At 39.8% G+C, this 13536-nt stretch overlaps 1 protein-coding gene across 2 annotated transcripts in view; it reads right to left on the reverse strand.

Moving 5' to 3' along the window:
* Positions 1-258: 258 nt before the first annotated feature.
* The window catches only part of si:ch73-72b7.1 (netrin receptor UNC5C), a 403146-nt gene continuing 389868 nt past the window's right edge, over positions 259-13536 (reverse strand). For both annotated transcript variants that reach the window (XM_041788199.1, XM_041788198.1), the window contains 2 exons: positions 7807-7985; positions 259-3818 (listed from right to left, as the gene is read on the reverse strand). In XM_041788199.1, the coding sequence (XP_041644133.1) occupies positions 3656-3818; positions 7807-7985 (342 nt within the window). In that variant the 3' untranslated portion in view covers positions 259-3655. The remainder of the gene's footprint in view (positions 3819-7806; positions 7986-13536) is intronic.

A 13536-nucleotide genomic window follows, 5' to 3' on the forward strand; every position in this document is an offset into this window, starting at 1 on the left:
GAAAATGAGGCAGTTAAATCTGCTCTAGGATGGTGTGGGCGGGTTGCTTGAATAAGCTGAAGTCACGCCCACTCACTAACACAGCTGCCTGACTCTGTGCCAGAGCAGAAAGACAAAAGTTGGGGATTAAATTTACTGTTTTCTGGCACAAATCTTTCTGTTATGTTACTTTTAATGATCTGTGTGAATGAAGGCAATGACATCAGCCAACAACAGACTGTACTGAGATGAACTGACTTGGGGGGGGGGGGGGGGGTTGCTCTAATAAAACCAAACTACTCACACATAGATCTCAGTGTTTCACATTTACAGCTACCTTATTTCCACATATCTAGTGTGTTCAGATGCTAATTTGGCATTTCACTTTATAGGGACTTTAAAGGGGTAAGGTTATGGTATGGGTAAGGGTTAGGACATTGGTTCCTGACTGCAGGTCCAAAATTCTCCTCGGAGGCACCAGAGATCTCTGGGGGCCGTGAGACAATATCTGCTCCAAAGTTGTTAAAATTTGATTTGCACATGAAAAGCATAAGCAAATAGTTAACTCATCATTTAAAACATTTTTAAACAAAATTTTTCAAAATACATTTTTTTGTATTACTAAATAGATACCTTATTAATAAGGCATTATTAAATAATTGACTAAAATAAGTAAATATTAGTAAAGCATTTGTACAGAGTTTCTTTAGGATTCTGGTAAAGGTTAGGGCATTGCAGAGATGTAAGGGGGTGTGAGGCCATGTTTGCTCTGAGGTTGTCAGAATTACATTTTCACATTAAAAGCTAAAATAATGCTGAAACGCTGATGTATAGCTTATATAAATGCCTTGTGCTAAGCACTCGTGTGGAGGACTCTGCCAGGATTTACGCAATGAAAACAATTAAAACTGATGCTTATGTTTGACCACAGTTTATCACTTAAGACAAAAGTGGGGGAGGAGGGAAAGTTTAGGAACCACTGGATTAAGTTTTGTCACTACTGCTATATCAATAAAGCATTTCATGTCAATAATGTATTGATTATTATTTCCACAATCCAGTGGTTCCTAAATGTTATCTGCCAGGATCCTTTCAGCAGATGAAAATATTTTCAAGCCCCCAGATTCACTGTTAGCCTTAATGATTACATGGAAGTCCTCTAACAAGTTTATCATATTTTGTCTAGCAGTGCAGAATGATGTGCATTATCTTTTATCCAGCCCCCCCGCCATAGCTGTGGTTCCCCCCTAAGGGGGCATGGGCCACACTTTGGGAATCACTGCTGTAAGACTTACCAGTGCTGCTGTCATGCTTTACCAGTGCTTTATTAATGCTAACAGTGTGTAGATATTTTAAAGTGTTCACATCTTTTCTTCCAAAACTACACTTTTATCATGTGCAAATGCATGTTGTCCACATACTTATGTAGACTTTTAATCACTTTTTAAGTCAAATGAAATTTGTATTTTTCGTTTCTGAGAGAGTTCGACCTGTTATGGTTCAGCAAATTTAAAAGGCACAAGTTAAAGGCAAGTGGACGACAAGCTCAGCTCCCCCTGACTTTGTATTTTGAGCTGCAACATGACATGGACTATTTAATATCTATATTTCTGAGACAATCTATAAAGTGACTACAGTGCATTCAGAAAGTATTCAGACCCCTTTCATTTTTTTTCATTTTTATGTTGCAGCCTGATGCTACAAAAATTTTAATTCATTTTTCTTTAAAAAAGAAAAACCTGAGATATCAAATTGACGTAAAAATTCAGACCCTTTGCAACAATACTTGTAATTTAGCTCAGGTGCCTCCCATTTCTCTCAATTTTTGCTGTGATGTTTGTCCACCTTGATTGGAGTTCACCTGTGGTCAATTAAAATAATTGGACATGATTTGGAAAGGCACGCGCCTCTATAGAAGGCCTCACAGCTTGCAATACACATCATAGCAAATTAACACAACCAGGACTCATCCATGAGCTGGTCACCAGGTCAAACTGAGCAATCAGGTAAGAAGGGCCATAGTAGGAGAGGTGACCTAGAACATGATGGCCACTCTGATTGAGCTCCAGTTTGGAGATGGGACAAAGTTCTAGAAGGACAACCATCACTGCAGCCCTTCATTGATCTGGCAGAGTGGATAGACAAGAGCCTCTTCTCAGTGCAAAACACATGAAAGGAGTTTGCAAAAAAGCACTTCAAGAACTTTCAGACTGTGAGAAACAAGATTCTCTGGTCTGATGAAACCAAGATTGAACTGTTTGGCCTCTCTGACCATCTCAACAGTGAAGCATGGTAGTGGCAGAATCATGCTGTGGGCGTGTTTTTTTTTTTTTTTTTTTTTTTTTTTTTTAAACAGGGACTGGGAGATGGTCAGGGAACAATGTGAGGAGTTAACCTGTCCTGCAGTTCTCAGAGCCGAAGGTTCACCTTCAGTGGCCCAAAAGACTCAGCCACGACAACATAGGAGTGGCTTAGGGACAAGTCTGTGAATGTCCTAGAGTGGCCAAGCCAGAGCCCTGACTTAAACCCTATATTGCACATCGCTGGAGAGATCTGAAAAAGGCTGTCCAGTGACAGCCCCCATCCAACCTGACTGAGTTTGAGAGGATTTGCAAAGAAGAACGGCAGAAAATCCCACGGACAGGTGTGCAAAGCTTGTTGCATCATATTCAAAAAGACCCGAGGTGATATATATTTACTTTTTTAAGTTGTCCAAAAATTCAATTTTTACTTGGTCATCATGGGGTACAAAGTGTAGATTAATTAGACAAAATATAAGGTGGACTGAATACTCTCTGAATGAACTGTATATGATAAAAAAAGAAATTAAAAAGCCCTGCTTGTGTTATATAAAAATAGAAACCATAGTGTGGGGCTTGTTTCTGGTCAGGATGGTTGATTAACTCTCACTGTCTAGCAGACTGTAAGCAGGAAATGATCCACACATATGGACAGCAGAATACATAGAGTGTTCCCTAGGAAACGATTTAAAGACAACAAACTGTACTGGCAGACACGTACAGCCAAGGCTCGCAGGAGGAGAAAGGGATTACATCTTTATCTCTCCTCTCTCATTATCTCTTTTCCATCCTGTTCGCACAGATCATCACCTGCGGCTCCTTCCATCATTTTATGTTTACGTCCTCCCTCCCTCTTGTAATCAGTTTAGCTTCTCCCTCTGTTTGCTCTCGTCTGACTAAAGCAGATCTAACTCACTCTCTCTTTTTATCCTCACTTTACCTTCTCCCACTCCCCCGTAATCACTTTATCTCTTCTCTCTCCATCACTCTCTTTCGTTCCTATAGAGGTTTCCAAGGTCAGTACCTCTGTTTTCTTCATCTGCTTTGCTCATTTTAAAGTAACAGCAGGAGAACAGATAGCGTTACACTTAACAAGGTCTGTTTTTTAGGCGTTTCATGATTGGTTTGTTCCTGATCGACTCGGTTTGTAGGTTGGGTTTCTCTCTCTGGTCACAGACGACACTGCAGATATCTCAAATAAACACAGATACAGACATAGTTTGGACACCAGCGTGAGTTCGTCTCATCGGAATGGTAACCACGACATTTAAAGATGTTGTCAACTTCTTATTTTGTCCTTCGTCCTCGCTGCAGCGTCGACTGAAGAGAGTTCTCATGTAATTTTCTCCAGAGTTCTGTAATCGTCATCTTCTTTGTCAGTGTTCTGCTGTCATGGAGGCGAGGCTACTGTCATAGCGACCCATCTCTTCCAGCACAGCGGCCAGCTCATTCAGGTCTCCGTCAGGGAAGTGCTGAGCCTCCCACAGGTCCAGGATCACACCTGTTGGACTCGACTTGGTGGCAAAGTAGTTCAGGTACCTAAAAAAACAGGGAGAGGATGACTGTCAGTATCACAGAGTTATCTTAATTTTAGTATCTTGTTGTTCATTGTCTTTCAAGTGCAGTAAACTATTTTTCTTTGCCTGTTTGAAGGCCTTTGAACGGCCCTGCCCCACCTTGTCTATGAGATTAAATGCTTAGGTCATGGATATTTGTCCAACATAAAGTTCATATATGAAGACAAAGCACAAAGCTAGGTCACATAAGAGCTTGTTTTTGTTGTATTATGTATCTCTCATTTGTGTGTTTCTTTTGTTGAAGTCTAAAAATATTCACAATATTTTTCCATTATCTTACCACTATAATTGGCAGCGTGTCTGTCTGTCTGTGTATCTGTGTCTATTTGCATGCCACACTGTTGCTCCAATTGCCTTTGATACCTTCCAAAAGACTTTTCGGTGTACTGATGCAAAACTGGTGTCATAAAAAAAATCATAAATATGTACAGATTTTCTATAAAATCCCCAAATGTTGTATGGAGTCATCATTCAGGGTGTTGGTGTTAGAATCATACACCGAAATATCATGGTGTTGGTGTTTTGTCAGCTGTAGTGTAAACGTGTTTGAATGAGGGTCTGTCTTCACTCAGCTTTGTTAAATCTCTAAAGAATTTTAAATAAGTCAAAAGGTGCTGCTTTAATGCTCCTCTTGTTGTGCTGTTGGCCTATCATAACACTGTCACGCAGAGATGCTGAGTCATTATGCAGTTGATCAGGGACAAAACACCCCTTCCCATGCAAATTGGCCTTATTGCGTAAAGCATCTGATAAGGATGGTAAAAGCACGGCATAAATAAAGTCGAGATGACCCATTTTCTGTGAGAGCTGATGGAGGTGTGCTGCAATTTTTTTCAAAGCACAAACTTTTCAGTGATCAGGAAAATATTATCACCCGTTTTTGGCATTTAAATAAGCACTTTTCCCTGCTAATATAAACAAAATCAAGGACATGTGTCACGTTGCTGTTTAAGAAATCATGGTTTAATTGCTGTTTTGTCAGCTGTAGTCGCTAGTGCTGTGTTAACTTATTTGAACATGGGTGTGTCTTTGTGTAGCCAGCATCCCACAGCAGAGTCGCCACGTGATGCTTTGTTAAAGCTCCAGAAAAAAAAAAAAGTGCACTAAAACTTTGTAAATAAGTTAAAAGGCACAGCTGTAATGCTCTCCCTTCACATTGTTGGCCAGTCACTGCACATATGCACCGGTGCGCAGAGACGCTGAGCCATTATGTTGTTATTTGGGGAAAAACAACCCTTTTCATGCAAACTGGTCTTATTACGTAAAGCATCTAATGATGTGGAGGGTAATAGCCAAGCATAAATACAGCAAAAATGAGTCTACTGTCTGTGAGAGCTGATGGATGCACTGCAGTTTTATGATGCACAAGCTCTCCAGAGATCAGGAAACAATTTCACTTCTGTACGACTAAAAAAAAGTGATGTGCAAATAAGGTCAGTAAATATTACTTTGACATTTGCTATTACTAAGAAAAACCAGGAATTAAATCAGTCTGAGACCCCCAGCTGCTTTTTTAATCCATGTGTGGCGCCGTTATGACAAGGATGTGGTTGTTTTCTTTGGGTTTCCTTCATTCAACAAGGAAACTTAATCAGGGTGGTGCTGAACTGACTCAAAATTGCTTTAAATTAAATGCACTGTCTGTTATTCTTAATATCCAATGTGGATTTTCAGAATCCGTGCAGGATGCAGGTGGGATTTGACACACCTGCTTAGGTGTGATTTGGAGTGGATGGCACGCTCTACAGGAGCGGGCGGTAATGGTCAGAAATCCAGCGGGATTAAAAAAAGAGTCCAGCTCAGGCTCTAGTCATTAGTTTGTATAGGAGGCATGTAAAAGTTCTGACCAAAAACACTGGAAATAAGAATCCAGGTCCATGCACTCAAGATGGATTGAAAAATGTAAAAGGCCTTTAATTCATAGGGCTGGAAACATTAAAAATACACAAATGTGTATCAGCTAATGCCTTCTTCAGAGTGTAGTGACACCCTAAGGTCTCAGTGTGTCACTACACTCTGACAAAGGTGCAAGAAAGAAGCTACAGGAACAGATCGGATGAATAAAAGTGTTTGTTTTTGTATCTGACCCAGTAATTTTGGCCAGTATCAGACTGATACCGAGCTGAGTGTTGGATCGGCTAACCCCTAATCAAGATCACTGTAAATATGCGTTTTTGTTTGACTTTAAGGTTTTATGATAATTTGTTCCTTTCATTCTGACTAAATTCAATTCTCTGCTTGGATCAGAATCCATAAAAAATCTAAATGGACTGCTTCATATTCTTATCTTATCCCATTTCACATCCTTCTGAACAACCAATTTCAAGATTTAAACCCAGTCGGATAGCACAATCTCATCAGATTATTTTGACACCTGGACTAGCACATGGCAGATAATCTATCAGGGAGGGACTTCAGGCCTTATAAAATGTGAAGAGTGAATCATCAGTAGAACATGTGCCATTATGTTTATTTAATTCAACTGTTTCAAAGAAATTTAGGCAAATTAATTCAATCTGAGATTGTTAAAGCACAAAAAGTGCCAGCGAGCTCAGAGGCATTGCTGTTGAGAGTGAAGTACACGATGGATGGAGGAGAAGAGTCTGACTCTGAGCCATCACTGACAACGATCCCAGTGCTGCTTTGGTAGAGAAGCCATCAGATTTGAGTCACACGTGGATAAAAAGGGACTCTCTGTTCCTCTCTAAATCCTCTGATTGTTCTGTTGGCACACAGTTAAAACACAGCCATCACTCCTCTCCTCATGTCCACCCCTACACATGCAGTTTTTTTCTCTTTTTCACACATTTTCTCCTCACTCACAACTTCTAATAAGCTGTTTTCATTACTTTGTTTTTCTCTCTGGGTCTCCGGCTCTGTCTGTCTGCAGGATGTGATAAGGAGCATCCTGCTGTTTGGTGAACTCAAAGAAGATCCACCTTTTTATGTGTGTTTATTTCCAGTATTACTTTACTGGCTTTGCCAGAATAATGAACCAAATTCTAACAATTATTCATTTGTGTGCCTGTGCGGAAGTGCACACAGCTCTCCGTGCATGTAAAGTATCAAAGCAGAGCAGGGAGAAACGGCTCTGAGTCATACTTTGAAGTCAAAGAGACGTGATGTGGCGGTTACAGGAGCAGAGAGGATGAAAAGATGGTGTTTTCATGCTAGACCATTATATCGTGCTCCTGCTGAAGAGCAGCTTTTAGCGGAAATGTGGAAGTAAACAACAATTTGGCTAACTGTCTATTTTTTCACCCACGGATTGGGAATATTCTTTGCCCACATTAACAAACTACATCATAAACTGGCTGCCCGTCGGGACCATGAGGTGCACTTGCGTCCAATTATCCTCTCAATGTCTGCTTCTGCTTCGGAGGCTGCTGGTAAATGAAGCTGCAGACTGAATCATCCAGACAAACATCTGGGGAGAGGATGCTAAAGATGCTACCTGTGAGTCACATGGAAATAGACGAATGCACCTTTAGTAATCAGAGCCATTCAGGTCCAGCAGCACTTATTCAGAAAGAAAGTATGAAGAATACATCTGCAGATGTTTTTATTTCTAAGGAAAGATGAGCAGTAGCAGATGGTTACTGCTGTCTGTGTGATTAAGTCATGTTTCTATCTACAGGTGCATCTCAACACGTCAGAATATCATGAAAAAGTTAAACATATTCAAGACCTTTTTGTTTTAATCTTGAAGAATTACACCTTTCAGCTCACTTCAGTGATACCATCTGAACTTGTCTTGCAAAAGTCACATTGGAATCCACAAATATCAGCTGTTTTTTTTCTGTTGCTCAAAAGAAAAAAGGGATAGAGGCCACCTTGAGCTGAGTTTTTTTTTTCTGGCTAAATGATGTTCCCAACCCAGCAGAGCGCCTGAGGGAAGCATACAGGAGAAAAAACATTTTTAAAGGTACATGAGAGTTTGTGTGCGTCACCTGTCAAGGTTGAGTTTGTGGGCCAGCATCCTCCAGTCGTTGCCTCTTGTCTGCGGTGCATCTAGACTGCCACACAGCTTCTGTCTGATGGATAAAGGAATGCGGAAGGCATGGGGTCCCACTAAAGTCGTGATGTTACTGGCAGGATCCATTAGGGACGTGTCTATGCACTGGACCTCCTGAGGAAAAAAAAAAAAAGACAACAGTTATTATAATTTAAGTTGTTCAGTTTTTTGAAGAGTTTAATCAATTGAAAATAGGGTTATTGTACAGCGTAACCTCTTCACATCAGCCACTTCAGTGGATCCCTTACACTGCCACCCACTGGCAAGCCGTATTAACTGTATGAAAAAATAATTCACAATCAAGATGGATGATTTAAGATCACCGATGCCATGCAGCTCAGGAATATCTTACAAATCTATAAATTCTGCAATATTCTGTCAAGTGATTCCCAAAAAGTTGGGGTGCTGCTTAAAATGCCAATAAAAACAGAATGTAGTAGTTTTCAAATCTCATAAACCCATATTTTTCTTTCTTTTTTTTTCAAGAGAAAAAAGTAAAAAACCCAGACAGTTTACCATTTCGTGAAAAAATACTAGCTCATTTTAGAATTTTCCCTCTTTATTTACCAACAGTCTGTAAAAATCTGGCATGTGAGGAGACCAGTTGCTGGAGTTTTGGGAGAGGAATATTGTCCCTTTCTTGTCTGATGTAGGATTCTAGCTGCTCAACAGTCCTGGGTCTTCTTTGCCTTATTTTTTTGTTTTATAATGTTCCAAATGTTTGGTGAAACATCTGGACTGCAGGGGGCCAGTTCAGCACTCAGAATGTTGTGAAGCTATGCTGTTGTGATGGATGTGGTATGTGGTTTGGCTTAAATATGCAAGGCCTACCCTGGAAGATACGTCATCTGGATGAGCGCATATGTTGCTCTAAAACCTCTATATACTTCTCAGCAGTGATAGCACCTCTCCAGATGTGTAAACTGCCCACACCATAGGTAACAATGCAAGCCCCCATCAGAGTTGCAGGATTTTGGACTGTGAGCTGATAACAAGCTGGATGGTCCCTCTTTAGGATACAGCGCCCATGGTTTACAAAAAGAAATCTATTCATCTGACCACAGAACAGTTTTCCATTTAGCCTCAGTTCATCTTTAATGAGCTTCTGTCCAGAGAAGATGGCAGGCTTTCTGTGGCTTCTTCTTTGCATGATACTGCATTTGTGGAGGGCACAATGAACTGTGTTGACAGACACTGACTCCTGGAACTGTTACTGAGCCCATGCTTTGAATCATGCCTTTCTCTAATGCAGTGCCACTTGAGGGCCCAATGATCACGAGAATCCAATATTGACATCTTGCTTTGTCCTTTGATCACAGAGATTTCACCAGATTCTCTGAATCTGTTGATGATATTATGTGCTGTAGATGGTGGATATTCAAAGTCTCTGCAGTTTTACATTTAGGAAAATTCTTTCTTAAAATTGTCCTCAATTTTTGATGCAGTTTGTCGCAGATAGGTGAACCTCTACTCATCTTTCCTTCTTAGGGAATCTGTCTTTCTAAAATGCTCCTTTTATACCTAGCCATGTTACTGACTTGTTGCCAATTAACTTTTCATCAGTAACACTTACTATTTTGAGATGTGTTGCTGCCATCAAATTCTAAATGAGCTTAGCTGTTTTATGAAATGGGAAAATGTCCCAGTTTCAAAATCTAACATGTTGTTTATGTTCTATTGTGCATAAAATATGGGTTTACGAGATTTGACAATCACTGCATTCTGTTAACATTCAAATTTTACACAGCGCTCCAACTTTTTTGGAATTGGAGCTTGTAATTCTTACTTCACAAAGCCTCTATTCAAACAAAATGCTTCTACTAAACTTGCGCTGCAATCACATGTGGCCCCTGGTACAGCTCATGTAAGCTCAGCGGACCAAGGGAGAGCCCTTCCATCCAAAACAGACAAGGTTTGATTTCTAATCCCCAGCAAACTCCATGATCTCTAGGCTAAATAGATCCACTGACAGGTATGTTACAGACAACACACTTTCTACCATATCATTAACATGAAGCCTTAGTAGTAAAATGCAGGAGGCAGAACTGAGGAAGAAAAGAGCTGTATGCAAAGGGGGATACCAAGGACAGCAAAGAAGAAAAAGGATGTTACTGAAAGGAAAAAGTGGACCCAGAAAGCTGAGAGTATGAAGTATGAGAGTATTTTTTAGTGGTTTGCCAATCAGGGGTCCTAAGATATAAAAGAAAGCAAACTGAATGAATCTAGCTCTGTTGTTTCAATCATGAAATGGTTAAAAATAAAATGTGCATCATAATGTGGATGAATATAGCAGCATTGTCAAATCCATCATATTTCTTTCTGATCTTCATCAGTATGTCGGCCCTCCTCGTAGATATTCTGCTAGTCTCTCTGCTGCTTGTCTTGCTGTGACCAATCACAGAAACATCTCTTCATTAATACGGGAGAGAAGTGAACACAAAGATCGTCGTCACCTCCCTCGCTCTCTCCGCTTGCTGTCGATCTCTGTCTCTTTCTAAACTTTCATCCCATTAATCTGCCACTCGTGCTCTGAAAGGAGGCAGCGCTGTAATGAATGTGGCCTGACAGAGGGAAACAACAACTGCCACTGTTGATGTGAGTGATTACTATTTGCTGCGACTACTTAGCCCCAATTTACAGCAGAAAGCTCTCTGCTGCTCCAGCCTGAGTGACGGATTCAGAGGGACATTTCTGACTTTTAGTTGACATAATAAACAGTTAAACCTTTTTCAGGTTTCATAGTTTGACATGTATGACATTGTGGGCTATTTCAGGGTCGATGGCATTTTATTTAATGCTCATAAAGAGACCCAGTGAATACTGCTTTAGCCGTCCAGCAGTAACTCCCCTCCATGCTAAAAATGCTGTTTGATCATGGTCATTATTTTTTAGATGAGGTACCACCTACACTAGATGGATTACAACTTAAAGAAGTATTTATTGTTGTGACAAATCAGTCATTACTCTAAACAAAGTGCTAATCTTTCATGTGCACATACTGCACTACTTTATAACCCCACCTTTTTAAAAAGCTGTTTGGCTTCTCTCATTCATTAGAAGGTTTTCTGGATGGAATTTTGGATGTTTTAATAAATGCATAAGAAAGTGACATGGGCAAATTGCACAACTTTTACTTGGATCTCTTGTCCTCAACGCAAGTCCAGTGAGTGGCTCTCTTCCTGCATGTAATCCCCCACTTCCTATCTCCCTAGTTTCCAACTCTATCCACTATACTCTCTGAATAAAGACATACATTAATACCAAACAGGCATGTCACATAAAAACTAGTCAGAGTTGCCAATAGCCCCATAATAGCTGGGGCATCCTGTATGTCCAACTAAATTGGTTAGACTTGTTGTCTTGGAAACTCAAATTCCTTCCCCTTAATCACTGGACGACTCTCTACTGATTCTAGATCAGTTCTGAAAGTGAGTAGCCTATTAGAGACTGATTACATCCATGTAGCTGCACCTGACATCCAATCACAGCTTATTTCACATGCACCAGTACCTTCTGCAAGTGCTGAATTATGCTGTTCTAAGATTCGTTCACGGATAGTATTGTTCACATCAGTTTGGATGCAAACATGGATGAATTCATTTGAAAGGCTGAATGTGTACAAGGGTCCCTGGACAGGCCAGACAAATAATAAGAGTTATTTCAGAGGGAAAACAATTTATTGACCCACATTGGTCTATGAGGAATAATTATTTGTTAACTTATTTTTAATTTAAAAAAATGGCTCATTCTGCTAAATATGAAGTTTATGCCGGTACACACAGTGTGTGCCCTGCCTTGTGATATACGAGGTATAGCAAGACTGCACTTATGATGATAAAACCACATGGTTCATATTCACACTGAGTTCTATATATTTAAGGTTGGGTATTCATGTACAACTGCTGCAAGTTTCTGATAAGTGACATCTTTAGTTCCCTGCTAGCTGTAACTGAAGTGCACATGCTTTTGCTCAAGCATTGGAAAATGATTATCTTGAAAGCTGAGCAACACATCAACAGCCAAATCTTTTCATACATTAACTGAGCTATATGGGGAACACTGCATGTCGTGTGCGTGTGTGTTTTACCGACACAAAAGATTTTGTGAAGGCGGAGAAGATGGCTAAGCTGATGAACATCATGGGCGCCCATGCACATCAGAAACTCTGAAAATGTTTAACTCATGGAAAAAATCATTTGAAATGATGACTCAGTAGAGGAATGGAAATTTTATATGGAAAATTTGAACATGACAAAAGTCTGTGCCAAAGTTGTCCCAAATCTTCTGACTCCTGATGAAAGGGGGAATCACATGCACATTTGTGGAGACATTTTGAACCAAACTGAAGGAAACCCAAATTTTTCAGAAGAAATTATTACATGCAATAAAACTGAATTTTCCAATATGATCCTAAGACAAAACAGCAGTTAATGCATCGGAAGACACCGTCATCACAAAGGACGAAGAATAAGGCCATGTTTTCTTTGACATTAAGGGTATAATTTTGGAGGAGTGGGTTCCAGAAGGCTCAATGCTGAATCAATCTAGATGACCATGAGAAAAAGTCTAAAGAAAGTGACCACAATTGTGGAAAATGGTTTCATTCTTCATCAGGACAACATACCAGCCCACACTGTGCTCTTAGTAAAGCAGTTGACCCAAACACAAATCCAAGTCCTTTACCCTCCCTATTTTCCTGGTCTAGCACTGTGAGACTTTTTCCTTTGTCCTAAGATGTAAGATCAAATCTGTGCTCAAAGGATCACATTTAGAGTCTGTGTCAGAAGTTAAGAAAAGATAGAGGTTCTGGGGCAACTGTTCGAAGAAGATCTACTTCACTGATTTGATCAGAGGAAGACCTGAATGCAGCAGTGTGTTGATGCTGAAGGGGAGGAGACCGAAGGAGAAAGACACTGCAAAATGTTTCTGTTCAATAAAATTGTATTACAGCGTTTGTATTGTTTTAATAGCCACACCTCGTACGTAAAACACTAAATAAACTGCAGTCTTTTCTTGTTATTTTGTGTGTATGAGCTGTTAAGATTTGATCTTACCTTACTCTGCATGTATGCCAGAGCATTTTAGTGCTACATAAATAAAGTTATTAAGCTACTATAATATATAAACTAACCACAATATATTACAGCATTACTATTAACAATACAAAAACTACAAGAAAGATAAATGTAGTTAGACGATCCATGTAAAAGTTGTATGTTTGTAAAGCAATTATTCCCAGTGTTTTCAGGCTGAAACAATGTGTTGTGTGATGTGTAGCTTCTTTACTCCTGGAAGAAATATGTAAACTGCCTTACTGCTGCCTTTTCCTCTGTCTTCCCATCCTGTCTTTGCTCCAAATCAAATGTTTTATAGTAACAAGTTTTCTGCTCGCTGGCTGGCTGAGTTCCAGGACCTAAAAGATTGATTTAAGGATTTTCTAAAATGTCAGTGGAGGATTTTAATGGGGAGATTTACTTCCAGACCCATGGCTGCCAAACATGTGGGTGGTCACTGTTGATAGCTCTTCCATCTGGAGTTTTAAAAGTATTTACATTGTTTTTCTGAGTGTTAAATGTTCAACTCAGCACACATCTGGATAAAAGATGCTTACCCACAGTTATCTAAAACCTCAAATCAAAGTTTATGGCCCAAAATATCAGGTACC

This window comes from Cheilinus undulatus, linkage group 5 (genome assembly GCF_018320785.1).
Source record: "Cheilinus undulatus linkage group 5, ASM1832078v1, whole genome shotgun sequence".
NCBI lineage: Eukaryota > Metazoa > Chordata > Actinopteri > Labriformes > Labridae > Cheilinus > Cheilinus undulatus.